This window comes from Delphinus delphis, chromosome 1, assembly GCF_949987515.2.
Source record: "Delphinus delphis chromosome 1, mDelDel1.2, whole genome shotgun sequence".
NCBI lineage: Eukaryota > Metazoa > Chordata > Mammalia > Artiodactyla > Delphinidae > Delphinus > Delphinus delphis.
This window is the reverse complement of record NC_082683.1, coordinates 81,373,436-81,399,991: the sequence shown is the minus strand read 5'-3', so window position 1 is coordinate 81,399,991 and position 26,556 is coordinate 81,373,436. Positions and strand designations below refer to the sequence as shown.

The window sequence follows — 26,556 nt, the reverse complement described above, 5'->3', positions numbered from 1 at the left end:
TATTATTCTTGTTCCTTATAATGAAAAGAAAAGGAGTACAGCAATTTAATAAATTTGGTTAACATAACCACAAATCTAATCTAAGACTCCACCAGGTATGAAGGCTTTGTGACAAATTTTGTTCTCTTTCAGATGGCTGAAGATGCTAAAACTGAATCTTCAGCTAAAGATATCCTCTCTTTTTAGTTAGTACATGGTTTTAATATCCTTACTTGCCACCCAAATAACGCCTTTTCTTCAAATAATTCTTTTGCTCAGTAAGTTAGCCCCACGTTAATTTTAAGCCATACACAGGCAAAGGCAAGATGCTACTAGTAAGGTCATTCATTCATCAAAAGACTAATGAATACTATGTTCTAAGTACTCTGTTAGGTGTTAAAGTGTTAGCAATATCAAACATAGTTCATAAAGTCATAGTACTTAAAGAACAATGAACAATCTGCTTCATAAAACTTAAAGAACAATGAACAATCTGCTTCATAAAATAATGTTTATAAACTAAGATGCTAGGTATAAATGAGTAAAGGAGAAAGATCAATCTCTAGGTTCACTTTAGCTCTTATAAATGATTTAAAGAAACCAGAGAGAATGCTTCTTAAACCTGCAGGCAACCAAAAACTGAGAAATGTTATAAAAATGTTAAACCACAAATAAAAATTCCATAAGACTAGAGACAAGGTAGAATGAAGAACTAAAATTTCATTCATTTACATATTCATTTATTCATGTTTTCATCACTGAACATCTTATATGTCCCAGCATTCTTCTAGAGAGCAGCCCTGTCTTAAGAGAAACATGGAGTCTGATAAGATTTAAGAAACCAATAATTATAATTTAATAGAGTTAAATGTAAAGTTATCCACTAACATTTTTTAAAATGTAGTACAAATACATGATGCACAATTTGGTTTAATATCAGCTTGTATGAAAAAAAGAACTAAAAGCTTTAGTTTTAGTTGACCATCTACAAACCCATAATGAGCCAAAAGAATATGATGGGACGACCAAAGAGGGGTAATACAATCTTTCCTTGCAACAGAAGCATAATACCTAGAACTCTAATAGCTTCGTTATATTCTGTCAGATTATTCCTGGAAACACTGCATTTTGTAATCATGGCACCATTATTTCAAGAGTAAACTTTCAAAAACTGAAGAGCAACAAAGACAGAGTTTGGAAAACACATCATAAAGAATGTTTGATAGGAATGGAGATTTTAAGCCTAGAAAAGAGAACACTTGGTATGTGAGTCATGGGAGTGGGAAATACGATTACTGGATTTAAGTATTTTAAGAGCTACCTCCTAAGAAAGATAAGATGCATGTGTTTAGTTACAAAGAGCAGAACTAGAACCAGTGATCAGAAGTTAAAGGTAAATTTCTAAACATTCTTAATTAGAACTCTGACTCACTTATTTAGCAAACATTTAATGATAAAGATGAATAAAACTACAGCTTCTAATCCCTCCCAATTTTCTTTATTGATACTTTCATGCATTTACAATTCACTATCACTCCCATACCACAATCAATAACAAAAATAAAGTGGACAATATAAGCAATTAAAAATTAAGGGCATTAAATAACCATATTTACTTACTCTCCAGGGCCTCCACAATAGCAGTAACATTGCTGGACATTGGTTTTATGACCTGCATCCCATTCAAGGTCTGCCACACTATAGGGTAATGTTTGCTTCATGACTTGCAATGCTTTGGCATTTGGTCCTTTCTTAAGCGCACCACCCCTCTATATTAGAGGGAAAAAGTTATTTAAAAGAGTGAAGGATAAAATTTTAAATACAATTCTATAATTTTAAAATGCTTCTGAAACTTATGAAGAAATTTCCATTCTAAATTTCTTACCATATCACAAACTGTTTGACCAATAATAATCTTTATTTATTTTGTTGTCTTTTCTTTCAAATTATTGCCCCAATTCCAAGACCACTATCAGAAAATAAGTGCAAGAATAGTTGCAAGTCACTTAAGCATCATTAGTCAAACAATAAGCAGTACCTCTTTCTACCCAAGATTGATTGCTCATTTCATTCAAATAAACTTTCAACGTACACAATCATTACGTTGATAGTGTCTTACAAATTCCATTTAGGGCGTTAGCCCAAAACACTTAAAAGATACCTTTGTTGTTGTTGCAAAAACACACTGTCGACAGAGCCATTTTTCATCTGAATCAATCACACTGGAATCAATATGAGGTGTGTGACACAACTGATGATATCCTTAATATCAAAAAAAGCATAAAGCAAATTCTCTTTTATTAATAAATACTGCAACACAATTTAAAGAAGGCATTTTAGTATTCTCTTTTCCTACGTTAATATATTTACAACTGATGACTAAACTTATGGTAACAGCTTCAAATTACCAATGTAAAGAATTTTTAATCATTAATCTTCAACAGGGGCATTAAGTATGTAATAAAACTTTTCCACAAGATTAAAAAAAAAATCAATGTTTACCTTGGCCACACTTATCACATATAACCATTTCATTGGGAGCTTCTGAATACTCTTCTTGACATATTGTACAGACCATTTCCCCACTTCCAGTGGCTCCTGAAATATTTAAAATATACATAAAGAATTGTTCCATATAACAAAACCACTTTTTTTACTCAGTGAGTAGCCCATATTGGCAATGTCTGTTTCCTAGATCATAATGGTATTTTCTCAAGGCAAAGTACTATACACAAAATGCTCTCTCTCTGCTCCTTATCTGTGTTCTTCCTACCTTTAACTTAAGATGCCTCACTGTCTACATTCATAATTTAATCTGCTTTTTGGCAGAGGGCATAATTTAAACTGCTCTCAGGCAGGATCCCTTACCATTTACTTCCAATATTCCCACCCTCTTGGGAGGCGAGAGAAGGGGATGTTTTGTGAACACTAGAACTACTCTCCAGAACACACACCTACCCATGAACATTACTCATTCACCCTACACTGCGTAACATCATGAGACTAAAGAAAAGGGGCAAGGAAGATCCGCCAATGACTCCCTACTCTCAAGATTCTGAACACTTCTTTTTACTTACTAATTTATAAAAAAGGCTGAACACTAATTATTTGATCTCCAGCTTCTGAAATCTGGAACTATGGTGTCAAACAACATACCTAAACAATAACCCACTGAAACAAAAATGAGGGGTTCCAGTTATTAATTACATTTTACCTGAATAGGTAAGTTATTTCTTCCTTAAACATTTTTATTCTAAAAACAATTTTATTCTGCAAAATTTAGAATATAATTTTATCACTTTAGCACAATTATTTCCAATAATCTCTTCTCATGAATTTCAATATACATAGTTAAAATACTAATACATACACTTTATTCACATACCAACAATAATAAAAAGGTACAATTTTGTGCTATGAGCCAGCATTGTGTTAGGCTCTTGATACATATTATTTTAATTCCACAATTTATTAGATACATATCCTATTTATAGAGAAGAATTGAAGCTCAGAAAGATAAAGTATATAATCCAAGTACCCTCAGTCACGGAGTATCAAGGCTAGGATTCAAACCCAGATACACCAGAGTCCATATTCTCTCCACTGTGAGATGCTTCTTTTCATTAATACTATGTAATGTTTTTTCCATCAAAAGCATTTCTCACACTGTAGTTTTCAAATGTATAACTTCTAAAAGCTGTATAATATTCTGTCCAGTGGAAAGAACCAAGTTTACTTTATTATGACTCTATTCTTAGATATGCAGGTTACCAAATTTTTTGCTTGTTCGTTTTTTGCATTTTTCCTTTTTTGTTTTGGCTCTTGTCCTCTCTCCTCTCCTCTCCCAGGCTTTGTTTGCTTGGCTGGATGTGGCTTCCCATAGTTTCTCAGTTTATGGCTCCAGTCACGAGAGCGACCAGACTGAGCCTAGAACCTCTCAGTCCAAATCTGCAACTTCCTGGAAAAGGACCAATAGCCCAGATTGTGGTAGGTGCCTGATCTGACTCCCACTATAACCATGTGGACTGGTGTAGGAGAAGGCAGTTCCTCGTAAAAGAGGATGCTGATCCGTCAAACAATATGCGTTCACCCTCAGGAAACAATCCTGAGGAAGCAGAGAATTGCCTTTACTTGTGAAATCCAACATGTCTTTTTTATCATCAAGTTTACAAAAACTTTCTGTGTAGCTTAGTGGCCTTCTATAGTCTCCCTCACTCTAAACCCAAATGACTATAAAGCCATTTCATCTTAGATATGCCAAATTTTTTGTTGTTGTTAAAAGAAAGCTGCAGCAAATATTTTTCATCTAGATTTTTTACTTATGAATTATTTCTTTTGAATAAACTGCTACAAATGAGTCTGCTGTATAGATGAAAGCATATAAAACATCTTTATGTATTTACTGCAACTATTAAATATCCAAAATAGAAATTTACATTGCCACCAGCAGTGTATCATTTTCACAGAAACCATAACAGTATTAGGTATTAAGATTAAAAATCCTTTTAAAATTATTTAATGGTTTTAATATACTATCTCCCTGCTGTAACGTACATTTCTTTGACTACCAATATGACTATACATTGTTCCTACTTATGAAAAAATTTTAAAAGAATCTTATGAGTGAAATTACTATAATTTTTAAGTTATTTTGATATATAACTACTATAAGCAGGATCCTTACAGGAAGAAAACTACTAAAGCTACACTCCACACTGACATCTGCCATATTGCAATTTTCAGGTTCACTTACCCATTCTATATCAACTGCAAGTTACATACATGTGTGCTACTTTCTGGGTGTTACAAAGAGTTAAATGGTCAAGTAGCTATCCTATCTCATTATGAGGATAGTAAAAGGAGCCAGCGAGGAAAAAACAACCACAGACCACTGAACTGATATACTGGATATGCCACATGTAGGACAAGACCCCCTCACTTTCACAACAACTTTCTATCTATGTACAACTGGTTTTCTTCTTCCCTTCTGGAAGGGAGGAAGGATGGGAGGGAGGGAAGAAAACACAAAGACAGACCTATATTTAACCCACAGGCACCTCAAAATGGTAGAAAAGTTGAAAGGGACACATAGTTAATACAACGGGAACAGAAGCAGTATAACATGTTTCAGTTCCACCATAGAGAACCATATTTACAAACTAAGCAAAAGGGATAATTCTGTATGCAGGGTAATAAGATCTGTTCAATATTACTACTGCTGGAGACCTCCTATCTGCCTCCTATTCCTTTCCTCACTGACCCCTCAATTTGAGATTCAATACGTAACTTTAGACCTTTAAACTGATAAGTCCTAAAAACTGTAAAAAGTTTCTTTCACTAGAAAGACATTTTACTAGAGTAACAGCTATTGAGTTCTCCACCTAATCCCTGAGTACCATGTATAAAAATGGCAACTACAACATTCCAATTCCTTTACCAGAACTTTTTTTATTCTTTAAAAAAAAACTAAGAGTGAAATCAAGAAATTGAACACAGCAGTAACCTACCATAAAGTCGCATTTGGGATTCAAATTAAAAACCCAATTGATAAAATACTTTACAGAATGTCTCCTTTCTACAGGGGGAGATATAAAAACACCTTAGTGCAGGCCCATTAACCCATTAAAAGGATACCAAAAGTAGGGCTTTAGTGTGCAGCTGAAGTACTCAGATTTTTACTATTCATAATTTTTTATAAAGCACTTTCCATGAAATAGATACCTGAAAAAAATACCTTTATTTAGCAGATTCAAAAAACATACAGTAATTATAGCTTGCAAAAATAAAAAGCATAACAAGAAACATACCTATAACCAAACCAAAGCATACCTGTATTCATTTTTACTTGTACCCAAATACAGCCTCATTTTCCCATCTAAACATAAAAAACCATAACTAAGCAGTAATTTTAAACTATTCTTATCAATGAATATTTCTAGCATTCTAAAGGTATTTAATAGTCCTAATTCCCCAAAACATCTGGCAAACAGTATGTTCTCAATAAATATTAGCTCTCTATATTACTTTGTACTAATACAGCCAAGTAACAGCAAAGGTGAAGTTGTGTTACTCATATTAGTAACTAAAATTTTTCTTCAAAGTTCTTAGAAGGGTCCTAACAATAATTTATACATGTGCGCATCAGTGATGCATCTGTCGTCTAATCTATCTCTACCCTAACAGAGCAATTCTTGTTCTTCTTATGGTCTATAAAATAGATTATAACTCCTTGAAGACTCTGAAGAATACATGGATTTTTTTAGTTATCTTAATACACTGTACTAAACAGAAAACACTAGAAAATGACAAGCTGAAGAAAATAAAATTTTAGTGTAAATCGTGTCCAAGGGAAATAGTAGCACCTGCCTGTTTGAATGTCCTTCCAGAGAACCCAGGATTTAGAACTGTCTTCAAATATGATGAAGCAGCTCTGTTTCAATATGTTTATCTGAAATACAGAGGAAAACTTATGGTGATTTCTTTTAAAATCAAAACCACGAAGTTAAATTTCAATCCAATATTATTAAAAGTTTACTACAGAAACTGCAAAAGATATTAAGGTAACTTGCCTTTTTGATAGTTCCAAGATAAAACAAGCCATCTGACCATCTAGCTAGGACATCCTGACCCTCTTCAAATTTACATGCTGGCTTTTTGACTTTATGTCCATCCTGTAAAGACAGCTTGGTCAAGGATGTTGGGGTCTTTTGGTTTCGACGTAAAGGAGACCGCTTGTGGACCAGTGAATTACCTGCCCCTGTAGAGTCTCTGTTTAGGAAATAAATAACCATATATAAGACTGACTGAAAGGGAGGGGATATCTGTATGTGTATGGCTGATTCACTCTGTTGTGCTGTGGAGGCTAACACAACATTGTAAAGCAACCATACTCCAATAAAAATTAATAAAACGAAACAGAACAGGACTGATTGACTTATAGAGCTTATTTTATAACAATCATATATTTCATGTATTAATCAAATTTTTTTACTTACTGAAAACCTTACATTTAGGGAAAATATTAACAAGTACCTCAAATCATAAAAACTCCAGAAACAAAGAAGCTTAAAATAAAATGATAGCAGTTGTCAATATTCATTCAATGAGGCCAGGATTCAGCAACCACTCCAAGGTAACATATTCAGGGCAGCTCTCATCAAAATGACAGCTGTAAGTTGAAGTGGGTAGGCCATGGTCATAAGCAAAGGATGCCATGAATCTCATATCTAGGTTTAGATAAACTAAAAGAAGCTGCATGGTACAATTTCATAAGCACTTGATAAAGAATAAAAATGATCAGGCCAACAGATACACACTACTATAGGTAAAACAGATAAACAACAAGGACCTACTGTATAGCACAGGAAACAATATTCAATATCTTGTAATAAGCTATAATGGGAAAGAATCGGAAAAAGAATACATATATAGGGACTTCTCTGGCAGTACAGGGTTAAGACTCCACGCTCCCAATGCAGGGGTCACTGGTCAATCCCTGGTCAGGGAACTAAGACCCCGCACGCCATGTGAACAAAAAAAAGAATACATACATATACACATATATACGTATATGTATAACTGAATCGCTTTGCTGTACACATGAAACACTGCAAATCAACTGTACTTCAGCTTAAGAAAAGATTATGCCACATGTAGTTAAAACACACTAACCAGTGACTCTGGGTAGTTGGGTATATTCAACCCACTGGAAGGGTAGTCATGACCTACCTCCAGGGAATCACTACTGAATTAAGCCTTGTTTATTGACGGGAATGTGTCACAGTCCCTCAAATATGCAGAATGGAAGTTTAAAAAAAAAAAACTAAGAGCCACCAATTTCACAAATCATACTCAACTGAGAAGCCAATTATAAGATCAGTTACATTTTTTAAGCATAAGACCCCAAAATTACATTGTAACTTATATATCAGTTATTGTATAAACAGCATAGCATACCACCAACAGCTTTCTTAAAGAAAACAAAGCCGTATTTGTTTGGTTTCACTTTCCCAATTTAGATTTTTTTTACTAACTAAACATACAACAGTACGTAAAACTAGATAGACGATAATTCAAAAACAGTATAAAAGTTAAGTAAAAACAAAACAAATAGGGAAGAAAAAAAATGTTTCCAATTGGGAATACTTATTTTCATTACCTATAAGGATAAACAAATTCTGGGAAATTCTGTCATAAACTACAACATGAACAAACCTTAAAGACATTACGCTAAAGCAAAATCAGCCAGACAAAATGGACAAATACTGTATAATTCCACTTACATAAGGTTATAAGAGCAGTCAAATTGATAGAGACAGAGAGTAGAATGGGGATTACCAGTGGCTTGGAGGAGGGAAGAGAAACTCTACACACTTCTAAAGTGTACAGAGTTTCAGTTTGAAAGATACACTACATTTTAAAAATATACAAAGGAATATGGGCTTCCCTGGTGGCACAGAAATTGAGAATCCACCTTCCAATGCCCAGGACATAGGTTAGAGCCCTGGTCCGGGAAGATCCCAAATGCCACGAAGCAACTAAGCTCGTGCACCACAGCTGCTGAGCCTGTGCTCTGGAGCCCGTGAACCACAACTACTAAAGCCCGTGTGCCTAGAGCCCATGCTCCGCAACAAGAGAAGCCACCACAATGAGAAGCCCGCACACTGCAACGAAGAGTGGCCCCCACTCGCCAAAACTAGAGAGAGCCCAGGCACAGCGGCAAAGACCCAATGCAGCCAAAAATAAATAAATAAATAAATAAATAAAATTTATTAAAAAACTTAAAATTAAAAAAAATAAAAATATCCAAAAGAATAATGACTGATAGCATCCCATATCTGCTAAAAAAACATTAATCTATATAACCAAGAAGTTAAACAAACTCCAAGTAGGATAAATACAAAGAGATACACATCCAGACAAACCACAGTAAAAATGCTGAAAGACAGAGAAAATCTTGAAAGCAAGAAGAAAAATAATTCATCACATGCAAAGAAACCCCAGTAAGGTTAACTACTCATCAGAAACAATGAAGGCCAGAAGGCAGTGAAATGACATATTCAAAGCACTGAAAGAAAAAAACCTGTCAATCAAGAATCTTATATCCAGCAAAACTGTCTTTCAAAAATGAAGGTGAAATAAAGATACTCCCAGATAAACAAAACCTGAGAGAATTTGTTGCTAGCAGAGCTACCTTATAAGAAATAAAGGAGGTTCTTAAGGTTGAAATTAAGTAAACCAAGGTAGAAATTCAAATACACACACACACACACACACACACACACACACACACACAAAACAAAGAACACTAGGAAAAGTAATAAGGTAATTATAAAAGACAGTATAAATGCATATTTCCTCTAAAGGAAACATATGGAAAAATATGTACATAACTATATTGTTAGGCCTATAACATACAAGAATGAAATATATTTGACAATGAGAGCACAGAGGTGTTGGTGGGAACAAAATTGTATTTAAGTAATGACACCAGATGGCAGCTCCAACCCATAGGAACAGATCTAGAAAACTAAAAATGGTAAGTAAATATAAGTGAAATGAGTGTGTCAAGAAAGTACCCACCATATACCAAAGCAAGTCACTGTTTCAAGTAAAAAATGGTGTTCCATGGAAAAGCTACTAGCTCAGCCAGCAACTCAAACAATGGCATTAATACTTTATATATATATATATTTCCTATTCTGTCACACATAACATTAAAAGCCTGAACTCAAGATTAAGATTTAGTGAAAATAATTTCTACTGTTTCATCAAGAATGTTCTTGAATGAAATAGGGTTTTCTGCATGTGTGTGCACATGTGTGTTTTGTTTGTTTTACTGTGAGTGCTCAAAAATAAAGAATGCTAGCACAGTTTGATGTCTTGTTTCACGCTAAGGTACACAGCAGTCTGACCAAACACAGTGTTTACGCCATTGTACAAATGTCAACACAGTGGGAAAGCAAACAACATCTTAGTATTATCATGAAAATAGTTTAGACCTTGCAGACCACCTGAAAGGACCCATGGATCACATTTTAAGAGCCATGCTCTAAATAAAGGAATATATATTGTCATACATTATTGTCAGAGTCAGCTGTAAGGAAAAGGCACTTCAATACTATACTTACAAGGGTAAAAAGACTTAAAAGCCTGATAAGATGAGTCCTAGATAAGTAAAAATGGAGAATGAGTCACTACAATAAATTTTATCAGCACAAATGCTCAATGCCAGGCTGAGAACTTTCTCCAGACAGTGAAACAATACCTTCAAATCACAGTATGAAAATGACCCTGTGAGCAAGTAACTTTCTAGAAAGCTACAAATCCAGTGGTCACAGCAGCACTTTGCTTCCCTTAAGTTAAAAAAACTAACTGAAAGCCTGAGCAACCTAATTAATTATGGGTGAGAAATGACCTCAACAGAATGCCAGGGTGACTACAATGACCTACAGCCCTCCAATTCTAGAGTGGAAGATGTACAAAAATCAAAACTGCAAACATTCCCAAATAGTTTCATATGCTCTGCTATTGCTTCAACAAATTCCCTCCCTTTTTCACCTTTGATGGCAAGGTCTGTCCCCATCTTACTCTCCATTATATTACTCCCACTACACGAGGACATGTATGTCCTTAGACCTTAAGAAATGAACCATTAAAAATTTTTTTTCCATCTCCTAGTGTTTCCACCTAGTGTTTCTGGTGTATCGTGTATCAACGGTACCTAATCTAATAACACTTGCCCTTGATTCCTTATGACCCCCTCCCACTACCACCTCCTTATTGTTTCCCTTCCATTTACAGCCAAACCTCTGGGGAAAAGTTACTTGAGTGATTACTATGTGCTCAACCACACATTAAGCTTTCTGCATATTTATTCTTTCACAGATCATTTGTTAAGCCCCCATTATGAGCCATTTACTGTGCCAGCAGAACAGAGATAATACTCAGAACAATGTTATGGAGACATTTTTCCAGATAACAATTTCACAGATCCCTTTTTACATATGAAAAAACTGTAACTCTAAGAAGACAGATTAAATAACTTGACCAAGGTTATAGAATTACAGACCAGAGCCAGCATTCAATAACTCTTTCTACTGGCACCTTCCCCGTAGCATTCAACTGTTCTTAAAAACTTGCAAGGATCGAGGTGGGAAAAGAGGAGAACTAAAATTCCCTTGATTCCTTCCGCCCCTCCCACCACTTCCTATTATTTCTTCCCTCTCATTCACAGCCAAACCTTTGGGAGAAAGTTATACACATTTAACTGTCTCTGCTCTTACAGTCATTCCCATTTAGTCTGAAACCCACTGCAACAGACACCACCACTCTCCCACCCAAACATTCCACCAAAACCAGGGAATGTGTGTGTTACTCTTATTCACAGTTGTATCCTCAAAGCTCTATATAGGGCAGGGTACATAAAAGTCAGAAAGGTTATATGAAATTTATAAAGTTCAAATTCAATTCAAAAACATCTATATTTAAAGTAACATGTTTTCTAAAAATGAATCTATGCACAAATAATCTGTTTGCTCTGAGTAAACAAGAGACTCTAATTCACATTCTAAGGCAAATGCACACCAATCTTTTATCCATATAAACATGGAGAACATAAATCATGTATTATATAAAACTGCTTTAATAAACAGATATTCTGTAAAATTATTACCCTCTTTTAAAATTCCTCTGCCCCTAAATTAGACATTATGGTACTAATAAAGCTATTTCATGTGTGGATTGTAAAAAAAATAAAAGAAAAAAAGAAAATTCCTCTGCCCAAAGAAATTTTAGAGAAAGCAAATAAAGGGTAAATGACTCAATGACCCATAATACCGTAACTCAAACATAACTAGGATAAACAATGTACATCTTCCCCTCTAAGGAACTTCCCCCCATTTTTTAACATATTTCTTGGAGTATAATTGCTTTACAATGGTATGTTAGTTTCTGCTGTATAACAAAGTGAATCAGCTATACATATACATATATCCCGGTATCTCCTCCCTTTTGTGTCTCCCTCCCACCTTCCCATCCCACCCCTCTAGGTGGTCACAAAGCACTGAGCTGATCTCCCTGTACTATCCCCCCATTACTGTCACTGATTAGTTCCCTCCTCTCTAGAATGTACGCTTTACTAGAAGTTAAATTGATTTTTGGAATTTTAGAATTTATTATTTCCTCTCTGATTACAAAGGTAAACATGCAGCTGTTTAAATAAATAATAGAGAAATCAAAACTGAAAATTCCCCATGCTACTTCCTGAAAAGAAGTAATGATGAAAAGAAAACTGTTCATCTCCTGATTTTTCTTACATATAAAATCCATATGTAGATATAATTTACATATGTTTTAAAAGAAGTGGATTATTACATGTAGTGCTCTACAAGCTTTCTCACATAACAATGTATCTTAGCCTATGTAATGTCCATCTGTATAATAAAAGTATGTAAGATAATCTTTCCATTAGCTGTTAAGCTACTTTCCAACTATTACCCAACTGAGGAACATTGAGGATTTTCTAGTGTTTTACTATTACAGGCAATAATACAAAGTTCATCCTTTTACATTTTATTTTTAAAGTATTCCAAATACTATATAAGATAAATTCATAAAGAATAATTACTATATCAAAGAATATGCATTTTCCCTTTTATTGTAGAAAATTATAAATATATACAAAAGTAGACAAGTATAATGAACCATCAGATATTCACCATCCAGTTTCAATTATCATCTCATGACGAATACTGTTTCACTTAAACACCCCATTTCCTCCAAACCCATATTATGTATATATTTAATGTGATACATATTGTCAAATGAACCTCAAAAGTGGTACCAATAACACTCTGACACTGGACTTCCCTGGTGGCGCAGTGGTTAAGGATCCGCCTGCCAATGCAAGGGACACAGATTTGAGCCCTGGTCAGGGAATATCCCACATGCTGCGGAGCAACTAAGCCCGGGCGCCACAACTACTGAGCCTGAGCTCTAGAGCCCACGTGCCACAACTACTGAAACCCACACACCTAGAGCCCGTGCTCTGCAACAATACAGGCCACCACACGAGAAGTCTGCGCACCGCAACAAGAGTAGCCCTACTCACCACAACTAGAAAAAGCCCGGGTGCAGCAACAAAGACCCAACACAACCAAAGATAAAATTTAATTAATTAATTAATTAATTTTTAAAAACCAACGCTCTGACACTATCAGAATAGTACCTGATGGCCCACACCTTCACCAAAATGGAGTGAGCATTATCCTTTCGCTATCTGACAACACACACAAGTACAAATTTCCATCTACATTTCTATTATTGAGAAGCTTTTTTTCCCCATAAATTTGTTAACAATTTGTATGTCTTCTGGGAACTGCAGTTGATGATCTTTGCCTGTTTTTAAAAACTGAAATGTTAATCCTTTCCATAATGATTTTCAAGAGCATCTTACATACTTTGAACTTCATTATTATATAAGTTGGAAATATTTTTCCCAGTTCATATACTGCAAAATTTCCTTCATAAATAGACTTTTTGATTGGGAGAATAGTGCTTCTGGGTGCTCAGTTGACTCTGGTCTATGGCTACAAAGCTGTATCTCTCATCATGCATCAAGGCTACGCTGCCTCTCATGTTTAAGTCAAACCTGAGAAATTTACACAGAAAACCGAAACAAATAAAGGAGCTGGCCCACCTGCCCTTTCCTTAAGCTCTGTACTCCCTACCTTTGCTGTTGGGTTATGAATGTTCTTCTCAACACCCATTAAATCCCCAGTCCGTACCTTTTCTTTTTACAGGATGTTAAGAGTGTCTAGAATACTCCTGCTTCTCCCAAATGGAGTTGATGCAAGCTAAATTTCACAGTATTGGGCAGATAATCTTTAGCATATAAATTCAATGAAATTCCAGTGAAAACCCCAGCAGAATTTTTTGAGGTCAAACACTTCAGAAAATTAATATGAAAAAGTAAAAGTCCTAGAATAACTAAGTCAACTTTTAAAAGGAAGAACAAAGAGGTGAAGACTTGCCCTACCAGATACTGTGACACATTCCAGAGAAAACTGTTCTGTACTGGTAAGAGACAATCTACAACACCAGTTGAACAAAACAGGTATTTCCAAAACAGATCTATTTATGGGTAATTGTTAATGATAAAAATGATACTACAAGTCTGTACATACAGGATGTATTATTTACTAAACAGTGTTGGAGAAAATGGCTCACTTAAAGGGAGAAACAGTTGTATCCCTAGTTCACAATACACAAAAAGGTGAACTCCACATGGACCAAAGACATAAAGGTAAAATGTAAAACTTGAAATCTAACTGGAAAATGTAGAATATTGTTTTGATCTTGGAAGTGGAGCATACATTCAAAAACATGGAAAGATTCTGCGAAAGTGTTGATAAAAACAGAAACAGAACAAAATATATAGCACAATTATTTATGCAAACTGAAAAAATGCATACATAACACCACCAAATATTTTATAAGGACACCTACATATACAGGATGCATATTAAATATATTCAAGTGGGTATGTTAAGACAATTGGTAAATGAGAGCAGGGATGTGACTAAGGATTGGGGAAACTGGACAAATCCTGACCACAGACTTGGGATGACGTATCACACTCATAACATATGATACAGGTAACTGAGCAGCAGGAGTTGAATCATATTTCAACAATACTCACTACTACTATTACTATTTGCTTTTGAAATTTGATGACACACACATACAGACTATTTCTATCTATAATGCTATTATTACTAGAGTAGCATTTTTTTTTTCATCACTACTACTGATATCCATCTTGAAGGAGACTGCCTGGACAAAAAAGTTTCTTCCCTTGAAATCAAGTGGAGTCCAAGGGTTTAAGCCACTTCTTCCTTCTTGTTTTACTACTCATACAGTAAGTAAGACCCTGACTCAAGAACTTGAGAACTGGATACATAATTCAAACAGTATGGCTTTTTTTCTCCCCCAGCCATTCCCCAACTTATTCCCCCAGCTAACTAGGAAACTTTCTGATTGTTACTTGTGAGACCATGGACAGTTTATTTCATCTGTCTGAGAAAATCTGTGGAGACGACTACAAGGCTAATATTAAAATACATGAGGGTGCCAGACAGCCCGGGCGCTGAGGGAGCTGAGACCCCCTTGTTCCCGGGCACCGCATCTCTTGTCCAAGGGGGTCCTAGGGGTGCCAAGCAGGAGGGATCCAGGAGACACTGGGTGCCACCAGCACATCCTTCCAGCCATGAGCACCCAGCAGGATAAATCGCCCAACAAAGAAACATCCAAGACACCAGTCAGATTTTTCCCATAGTTCTCTACGGGTGTTGGTGCTCCAGCCGGGTGTCAGGCCTGAGCCTCTGAGGTGGGAGAGCCGAGTTCAGGACACTGAACCACCAGAGATCTCCTGGCCCCACGTAATATCAATCGGCGAGAGCTTTCCCAGAGATCTCCGTCTCAACGCTAAGACCCAGCTCCACTCAATGATCAACAAGCACCAGTGCTGGACACCCTGTGCCAAACAACTAGCAAGACAGGAACATAACCTCATTCATTAGGAGAGAGGCTGCCTAAAATCATACTAAGTTCACAGACACCCCAAAACACACCACCGGAAGCAGTCCTGCCCACCAGAAAGACAACATCCAGCCTCATCCACCAGAACACAGGCACCAGTCCCCTCCACCAGGAAACCTACACAAACCACTGAACCAACCGTACCCACTGGGGGCAGACACCAAAAACAATGAGAACTAAAAACCTGTAGCCAGAGAAAAGGTGACCCCAAACACACTAAGTTAAGCAAAATAGGAAGACAGAGAAATACGCAGCAGATGAAGGAGCAAGGTAAAAACCCGCCAGACCAAATAAATGAAGAGGAAATAGGCAGGCTACCTGAAAAAGCATTCAGAGTAATGACAGTAAAGATGATCCAAAATCTTGCAAGTAGAATAGGGAAAATACAAGAAACATTTAACAAGGACCTTAAAAAATTAAAGAGCAAACGAACAATGATGAACAACACGATAAATGAAATTAAAAATTCTCTGGAAAGAATCAACAGCAGAATAACTGAGGCAGGAGAACGAATAAGTGACCTGGAAGATAAAATAGTGAAAATAACTACTACAGAGAAGAAGAAAGAAGAAAGAATGAAAAAAATTGAGGACAGTCTCAGAGACCTCTGGGACAACATTAAATGCACCAACATTCGAATTATAGGGGTCCCAGAAGAAGAGGAAAACAAAGAGACTGAGAAAATATTTGAAGAGATTATAGTTGCAAACTTCCCTAATATGGGAAAGGAATAAATCCAAGAAGAAACACGTCAAGACACATATTAATCAAACTATCAAAAATTAAATACAAAGAAAAAATATTAAAAACAGAAAGGGAAAAAGCAACAAATAACATACTATGGAATCCCCATAAGGTTAACAGCTGATCTTTCAGCAGAAACTCTGCAAGCCAGAAGGGAGTGGCAGGACATATTTAAAGTGATGACACGGAAAAACCTACAACCAAGATTACTCTACCCAGCAAGGATCTCACTCAGATTCAATGGAGAAATTAAAAACTTTACAGACAAGCAAAAGCTAAGAGAATTCAGCACCACCAAACCAGCTTTACAACAAACGCTAAAGGAACTTCTCTAGGCAGGAAACACAAGAGAAGGAAAAGACCTACAATAACAAACCCAAAACAATTAAGAAAATGGTCACAGGAACATACATCTAGATAATTACCTTAAATGTAAACTGATTAAATGTTCCAACTAAAAGACACAGACTGGCTGAATGGATACAAAAACAAGCCCTGTATATATGCTGTCTACAAGAGACCCACTTCAGACCTAGGGACATGTATAGACTGACAGTGAGGGGATGGAAAAAGATATTCCATGCAAATGGGAATCAAAAGAAAGCTGGAGTAGCAACTCTCATATCAGACAAAATAGACTTTAAAATAAAGACTATTACAAGAGACAAAGAAAGACACTACATAATGATCAAGGGATCAATCCAAGAAGAAGATATAACAATTGTAAATATTTATGCACCCAACATAGGAGCACCTCAATACATAAGGCAAATGTTAACAGCCACAAAAGGGGAAATCGACAGTAACACAATCATAGTGGGGACTTTAACACCCCACTTTCACCAATAGACAGATCATCCAAAATAAAAGCAAATAAGGAAACACAAGCTTTAAATGATACATTAAACAAGGTGGACTTAATTGATATTTTTCGGACATTCCATCCAAAACAACAGAATACACTTTCTTCTCAAGTGCTCATGGAACATTCTCCAGGATAGATCATATCTTGGGTCACAAATCAAGCCTTGGTAAATTTAAGAAAACTGAAATCGTATCATGTATCTTTTCCAACCACAGCACTATGAGACTAGATATCAATTACAGGAAAAAAAATCTGTAAAAAATACAAATACATGGAGGCTAAACACTACACCACTTAATAACCAAGAGATCACTATAGAAATTGAAGAGGAAATCAAAAAATACCTAGAAACAAATTACAATGAAAACACAATGACTCAAAATTATGGGATGCAGCAAAGCAGTTCTAAGAGGGAAGTTCATAGCAATACATTCCTACCTCAAGAAACAAGAAACATCTCAAATAAACTACCTAACCTTACACCTAAAGCAATTAGAGAAAGAAGAATAAAAAACCCCCAAAGTTACCAGAAGGAAACAAATCATAAAGATCAGATCAGAAATAAATGAAAAAGAAATGAAGGAAACAATAGCAAAGATCAATAAAACTAGAAGCTGGTTCTTTGAGAAGATAAAATTGATAAAGCATTAACCAGACTATAAAGGAAAAAAGGGAGAAGACTCAAATCAATAAAATTAGAAATGAAAAAGGAGAAGTAACAACTGACACTGCAGAAATACAAAGGATCATGAGAGATTACTACAAGCAATTTTATGCCAAAAACATGGACAACCTGAAAGAAGTGGACAAATTCTTAGAAAAGCACAACCTTCCAAGACTGAACCAGAAGAAATAGAAAATATAAACAGACCAATCACAAGCACTGAAATTGAAACTGTGATTAAAAATCTTCCATCAAACAAAAGCCCAGGACCAGATGGCTTCACAGGCGAATTCTGTCAAACATTTAGAGAAGAGCTACCACCTATCCTTCTCAAACTCTTCCAAAATATAGCAGAGGGAGGAACACTCCCAAACTCATTCCATGAGGCCACCATCACCCTGATACCTCAACCGGACAAAGATGTCACAAAGAAAGAAAACTACAAGCCAATATCACTGATGAACACAGATGCAAAAATCCTCAACAAAATACTAGCAAACAGAATCCAACAGCACATTAAAAGGATCATACACCATGATCAAGTGGGGTTTATCCCAGGAATGCAAGCATTCTCCAATATATGCAAATCAATCAATGTGATATACCATATTAACAAACTGAAGAATAAAAACCAAATGATCAACTCAATAGATGCAGAAAAAGCTTTCGACAAAATTCAACACCTATTTATGATAAAAACCCTCCAGAAAGTAGGCATAGAGGGAACTTACCTCAGCATAATAAAGGTCATATATGACGAACCCACATCCAACATCGTTCTCAATGGTGAAAAACTGAAACCATTTCCACTAAGATCAGGAACAAGACAAGGTAGCCCACTCTCACCACTATTATTCAACATAGTTTTGGAAGTTTTAGCCACAGCAATCAAAGAAAAAGAAATAAAAAGAATCCAAATAGTAAAACAAGAAGTAAAGCTGTCACTGTTTACACATGACATGATACTATACATAAAGAATCCTAAAGACACTACCAGAAAACTAGAGCTAATCACTGAATTTGGTAAAGTAGCAGGATACAAAATTAATGCACAGAAATCTCTGGCATTCCTATATGCTAATGATGAAATATCTGAAAGAGAAATTAAGGAAACACTCCCATTTACCAGTGCAATAAAAAGAATAAAACACCTAGGAATAAACCTACGTAAGGAGACAAAAGATCTGTATGCAGAAAACTATAAGACACTGATAAAAGAAATTAAAGATGATACAAACAGATGGAGAGATATACCATGTTCCTGGATTGGAAGAATCAACATCGTGAAAATGACTCTACTACCCAAAGCAATCTACAGATTCAATGCAATCACTATCAAACTACCAATGAAATTTTTCACAGAACTAGAACAGAAAAATTCACAATTTGTATGGAAACACAAAATACCCTGAACAGCCACAGCAATCTTGAGGGAGAAAAACGGAGCTGGAGGAATCAGGCTCCCGGACTTCAGACTACACTACAAAGTTACAGTAATCAAGACACTATGGTACTGGCACAAAAGCAGAAATATAGATCAATGGAACAGGATAGAAAATCCAGAGATAAAACCATGCACATGTGGTCACCTTACATTTGATAAAGGAGGCAAGAATATACAATGGAGAAAAGATAGCCTCTTCAATAAGTGGTGCTGGGAAACCTGGACAGCTACATGTAAAAGGATGAAATTAGAACACTCCCTAACCCCATACACAAAAATAAAATCAAAATGTGTTAAAGACCTAAATGTAAGGCCAGACACTATCTAACTCTTAGAGGAGAACATAGGCAGAACACTCTATGACATAAATCACAACAAGATCCTTTTTGACCCACCTCCTAGAGAAATGGAAATAATAACAAAAATAAACAAATGGGACCTAATGAAACTTAAAAGCCTTTGCACAGCAAAGGAAACCATAACAAGACAAAAAGACAACCCTCATAATGGGAGAAAGTATTTGCAAATGAAGCAACCGTCAAAGGATTAATCTCCAAAATATACAAGCAGGTCATACAGCTCAATATCCAAAAAACAAACAACCCAATCCAAAAATGGGCACAAGGCCTAAAGAGACATTTCTTCAAAGAAAATATACAGATTGCCAACAAACGCAAATCAAAACTACAATGAGGTATCACCCCACACCAGTCAGAATGGCCATCATCAACAAATCTACAAACAGTAAATGCTGGAGAGGGTGTGGAGAAAAGGGAACCCTCTTGCACTGTTGGTGGGAATGTAAATTGATACAGCCAATATGGAGACCAGTATGGAGGTTCCTCAAAAAACTACAAATAGAACTACCATATGATCCAGCAATCCCACTACTGGGCATATACCCTGAGAAAACCATAATTCAAAAAGAGTCATGTGCCACAATGTTCACTGCAGCTCTATTTACAACAGCCAGGACATGGAAGCAACCTAAGTGTCCATGGACAGATGAATGGAGAAAGAAGATGTGGCACATATATACAATGGAATATTACTCAGCCATAAAAATAAATGAAGTTGAGTTATTTGTAGTGAGGTGGATGGACCTAGAGTCTGTCATACAGAGTGAAGTAATCAGAAAGAGAAAAACGAATACCGTATGCTAACACATATATATGGAATCTTAAAAAAAAAAAACAATGGTTCTGAAGAACCTAGGGGCAGGACAGAAATTACGACGTAGATATAGAGAATGGACTTGAGGACATGGGGGGGGAAGGGTAAGCTGAGACAAAGTGAGAGACTGGCACTGACATATATATACTACCCACGCCCACTGCATTGCAAGCACGGAGTCTCAACCACTGGACCACCAGGGAAGTCCCAGAATACAGCCTTATTATAAACAACTAACTCATACACTTTCGTCTCCTAAGCTGCTAATAACTGAAAATTGGTATCTCAGAACAAATATACTTTTTAATTAACCAGATCATTTAAGCAACCAAAACAGGTCATTCCCCCAAAAACCATTTTGAAGAAAAGGCCAAATGAAAGTTAAGGAAAACATAATGATTTTATTTAAACTATACAGCTGTGGACGTTCAACAAGTATTTACTGAATACCTGCTATGTGCCAGGTACTATGCTAGGTGGCAAGAGAAACAAATATGAAAGAATATGTGACATAAAACCAAGGAACCACAGCCTAAGTGGAGAAACAAAAGGCCACACAAAAACTATGTAACAATTCCTATAATGAAAACACTCAAAAAGAATTTCTAATCTATCCAGAAGCAAGAAAAAAGGTCAGTCAAGGCTTCATCAACACTCAGCTAATTAACCTGAAAGATGAGTAGTAGTTTCCCAGATGAACTTTATAGAGGGCTTTGTAAGCCTAGGGAACATATGCAAAGGCTCAGAGTCCCAAGACAACACACACTTTTCTAGGAACAAAACTTCAGAATTGTTACAGCTAAAATTATAAGAGAGAGAAAGTGGCAAAAATAACATTGGCCAAATGAAAAAGACCCAAGTTAAATTAAATATCTTGCCTCTCTACTTCACTGCTATATATCCCCTGTACCTAGCACATAAATAGGTTCTCAATACTGGCTGAATGAATGAACATACAAATAAATTAATGCTATTAAAGGAGAGAAAAGATGGGAACCATAATAATTCTGTGAAAATCTATGAAAAAGGAAAGAATAACATGAATTAGGGCCATGAAGAAATTGGAGGAAAAAAAAGCCCTGTGTAGTAGGGCTTTGAGTAACTTAGTTTATATACTTTAGGCTTTCCAAGGTTTTTATTTTAATCATAGCATGACTCATATTAAGAAATGATTTTAAAAGTGGACTGGACAGGTACTAAGAATTATCTTGATGTGGTATTAAAAGCAAAGGAGAAATTCAGAATAACTCCCAGGTTTTCAACTTGGGGAACTGGGAGGACAGTATGAGGGAAATTAGGAGGAAAACAGTAGCAACATTAAATTATCTACGTTTTGTCAAAGAACGGATGTCTATTAGATAAAATATTTATAAACACTGACCATATACTGAGACACAAAACAAGCCTCAATAAATTTCAAGCTATAAAATCATATGCGGACCTCCCTGGTGGCAACCTCGTTAAGAATCCACACTCCAATACAGGGGACACGTGTTCGAGCCCTAGTCCAGGAAGATCCCACATGTGGCGGAGCAACTAAGCCCGTGTGCCACAACTATTGAGCCTGTGCTCTAGAGCCCATGTGCCACAACTACTGAAGCCCGCATACCTAGAGTCTGTGCTCCGCAACAAAAGAAGCCACCGCAATGAGAAACCCATGCACCACAACGAAGAGTAGCTCCCACTCGCCACAACTAGAGAAAGCCCGCACACAGCAACAAAGACCCAACGCAGCTAAAAATAAAAACAAAAAAATTAAATCTTTAAAGAAAAAGAAAAATCACATGGCCTATGTTCTCTGACTGCAACAGTATAAAGCTAAAAAGCAATAAGAAATATAAATTAAAAGTTTAAATATCTAGACGTATACTTCTAAAATAACCCATGGGCCAAAGAAGCAATCATAATAGAAATTACCAAGCATTTTTAACTTAACAATTATAGTAACACCATATATTACAACTTTTAGGATGCAGCTAATGCAGTACTTAGATAAGTCTTAAAATATCTGTCTTAGAAAAGAATAAATTAAGTCTTCTTTTGTGGCTTAACATATAATGTATCTTGAACATTCCATGTACACTTGAAACACATGATGGAATAGAAGAAAGTATATTCTGTTCCTTTTGGATGGAATGTTCGTATATATCTGTGAAAGTCCACCTGGATCATTTAAAGCCAATGTTTCCTTTTTGATTTTCTGTCTGGATGATCTATCCATTGATGAAAATGGAGTATTAAAGTCCCTATTATTATGGTACTGCTGTGTATTTCTCCCTTTAGGTTTGTTAACATTTGCTTGAAATATTCAGGTGCTCCTATTTGGGAGCATAAATATTTACAAATATTAAAACCTCTTGTTGTATTGACCCCTTTACCATTATGTAATGCCCTTCTGCATCTCTTATTACGGTCTTTTCCCATTGTGATGGTATGAAACTAGAAATGAATTATAAGAAAAAAACTGGAAAATTCACAAATATGGAGATTAAACAACATACTACTGAACAACCAATAATAATTCAAAGAAAAATCAAAAGATAACAAAAAATATCTTGAGACAAATGAAAGTGAAAATACAACATACCAAAACTTATGAGATGCAGCAAAAGCAGTTCTAAGAGGGAAGTTCACAGTAATACAGGCCTATGTCAGGAAACCAGAAAAATCTCTAATAAACAACCTAACTTTACAGCTCAAGGAACTAGAAAAAGAAGAACAAAGGCCAGAGTTAGCACAAAGAAGAAAATAACAAAGACTGGAGCAGAAATAAATAAAATATAGACTAAAAAGCCAATCAATAAGATCAATGAAACTAAGAGCTCATTCTTTGAAAAGATAAGCAAAATAGACAAACCTTTAGCTACAGTCACCAAGAAAAAGAGAGAACTCAAATCAGTAAAATAAGAAGTGTAAGAGGAGATGTTATAACTGATACCACAGAAATACAAAGAATCATAAGAGACTACTATGAACAACTGTACATCAACAAGATGGACAACCTAGAAGAAATGAGTGAATTCCTAGAAACACACAATCTACCAAGACTGAATCATGAAGAAACAGAAAATCTGAACAGACCGATTACCAGTAAGAAGATTGAATCAGTAATTTTAAAATAAACTAACAAACGAAAAGTCCAGGACCAGATGGCTTCTGAACATTCAAAGAATTAATACCAATCCACCTCAAACTCTTTCAAAAAATAGAAGATGAGGGAACACTTCCAAATTTATTTTATGAGACCAGCATTACCCTGATACCAAAACCAGTCAAAGATGTCACAAGAGGGCTTCCCTGGTGGCGCAGTGGTTGAGAGTCCGCCTGTCAATGCAAGGGACACGGGTTCGTGTCCCAGTCTGGGAAGATCCCACATGCCGCGGAGCGGCTGGGCCCGTGAGCCATGGCCGCTGAGCCTGCGCGTCTGGAGCCTGTGCTCCGCAACGGGAGAGGCCACAGCAGTGAGAGGCCCACATACCACAAAAAAAAAAAAAAAAAAAAGATGTCACAAGAAAATTACAGACCAATATCCCTGATTAACACAGATGCAAAAAATCCTCAACAAAATATTACCAAGCTGAATTCAACAATATATTAAAAAGATCACACACAATATATTAAAATGATCAAGTGGGATCATTCAGAGATGCAAGGATGGTGTAACATCCACAAATCAGTCAATGTGATACACATTAACAAAATGAAGAATAAAAACCATATGATCACCTCAATAGATGCAGAAAAAGCATTTGACAAAATTCAAAATCCATTTACGATAAAAACTCTCAACAAAGTGGATGTAGAGGGAATGTACCTCATCATATTAAAGGCCATATATGACAAGCCCACAGCTAACATCACACTCAGTGCTGTTCCTCTAAGATAAAGAACAAGACAAGGATGCTCACCCTTGCAACTTTTATTCAACACACTATTAGAAGTCCTAGCCTGAGCAATTAGTCAAGAAAATGAAATACAAAGAAGGCATACATGGTCAAAACACATGAAAAGATGCTCAACATCACTAATTATTAGAGAAATGCAAATCAAAACTATAATGAGGTATCACCTCACACTGATCAGAAGGGCCATCATCAAAAAATCTACAAACAGTAAATGGTAGAGGGGTGTGGAGAAAAGGGAACCCTCCTACACCGTTGGTGGGAATGTAAATTAGTACAGCCTCTATGGAGAACAGCACAGAGGTTCCTCAAAAAAACTAAAAATAGAGTTACCATATGACCCAGCAATCCCACTCCTGAGCATATACCCAGAGAAAACCATGATCCGAAAAGATACATGCACCCCAATGTTCACTGCAGCACTATTTATTGGGTTGGCCAAAAAGTTCATTCAGTATTTTCTATAAGATGGCTATAGTAGCACTTAGCTGTCTTTAACTTCATTTGAAACAATTTTGTTATACTGTATTGTGACAGCTGTCATATCAGCATGCATTTAAAAAAAATACCTATCAAAATTGGTGAATTTTTGTGTAGCCATTTTAATATTGAAGATGGAAGACAAAAAGCAACATTTTCGGCATATTATGCTTTATTTAAGAAAGGTAAAAATGCAACTGAAACTCAAAAAAAAGACTTGTGCATTGTATGGAGAAGGTGCTGTGACTGATCAAACGTGTCAAAAGTAGTTTGCGGAGTTTCACGCTGGAGACTTCTCACTGGACGACACTCCATGGTCGGGTAGACCAGCTGAAGATGACAGAGATCAAATCGAGAAATTAACTGAGAATAATCAACGTTATACAATGCAGGAGATAGCCAACATACTCAAAACACCCAAATCGAGCACTGAACATCATTTGCACCAGCTTGGTTATGTGAATCACTTTGATGTCTGGGTTCCACATAAGTTCGGTGAAAACAACCTTCTTGACCGTATTTCCACATGCAATTCTCTACTTAAACACAACGAAAATGTTCTGTTTTTAAAACAAATTGTGATGGGCGATGAAAAGTGGATACTGTACAATCATGTGGAATGGAAGAGATCGTGGGGCAAGTGAAATGAACCATCACCAACCACACCAAAGACCGGTCTTCATCCAGAGAAGGTGATGTTGTATATATGATGGGATTGGAAGGGAGTCCTCCATTATGAGCTCCTTCCAGAAAACCAAACAATTAATTCCAACAAGTATTACTCTTGATTAGACCAACTGAAAGCAGCACTCGACGAAAAGCATCCGGAATTAGTCAACAGAAAACGCATAATCTTCCAACAGGATAATGCAAAACCGTATGTTTCTTTGATGACCAGGCAAAAATAGTTACAGCTTGACTGGGAAGTTCTTATTCATCTGCCATATTCACCAGACATTGCACCTTTGGATTTCCATTTATTTCGGTCTTTACAAAGTTCTCTTAATGGAAAAAAATTTTAATTCCCTGTAAGACTGCAAAAGGCACCTGGAACAGTTTTTTGCTCAAAAAGATAGAGTTCTGGGAAGACGGAATTAAGAAGTTGCCTGAAAAATAGCAGAAGGTAGTGGAACAAAACATTGAATGCATTGTTCAATAAACTTCTTGGTGAAAATGAAAAATCTTTTATTTTTACTTAAAAACTGAAGGAACTTTTTGGCCAACCCAATACAACAGCCAAGATATGGAAGCAACCTAAATGTCCATCAAAAGAGGAATGGAAAAAGACGATGTGGTACATATATACAACGGATTATTACTCAGCCATAAAAAAAGGAACAAAATAGTGCCATTTGCAAAGATGTGGACAGACCTAGAGACTGTCATACAGAGTGAAGTAAGTCAGAAAGAGAAAAACAAATATCATATACTATTGATTATATGTGGAATCCAGAAAAATGGTACAGATAAACTTATTTGCAAAATAGAAATAGAGACACAGATGTAGAGAACTTATGGATACCGAGGAGGGAAGGGAGGGGTGGGATAAACTGGGAGATTGGGATTGACATATATACACTACTATGTATAAAACAGATAACTAACGAGAACCTACTGTATAGCACAGGGAACTCTACTCAATGCTCTGTGGTGACCTAAATGGGAAGGAAATCTAAAAAAGAGGGGAAATGTGTATACGTATAAC

General features: G+C 36.0%; 1 protein-coding gene across 4 annotated transcripts in view; it reads right to left on the bottom strand.

Annotated features, from left to right (window-relative positions):
- MTF2 (metal response element binding transcription factor 2) overlaps positions 1 to 26,556 on the bottom strand; it is an 86,938-nt gene that overhangs the window by 21,569 nt on the left and 38,813 nt on the right. For 2 of the 4 annotated variants that reach the window (XM_060025667.1, XM_060025676.1), the window contains exons 2-6: positions 6,549 to 6,747; positions 6,346 to 6,427; positions 2,482 to 2,577; positions 2,141 to 2,241; positions 1,600 to 1,748 (exon numbers count right to left, since the gene is read on the bottom strand). In XM_060025667.1, coding sequence (XP_059881650.1) covers positions 1,600 to 1,748; positions 2,141 to 2,241; positions 2,482 to 2,577; positions 6,346 to 6,427; positions 6,549 to 6,747 — 627 coding nt within the window. Of the gene's footprint in view, positions 1 to 1,599; positions 1,749 to 2,140; positions 2,242 to 2,481; positions 2,578 to 6,341; positions 6,428 to 6,548; positions 6,748 to 26,556 lie in introns of those variants that run through there. The other 2 variants (XM_060025686.1, XM_060025695.1) reach the window with 2 other exon arrangements.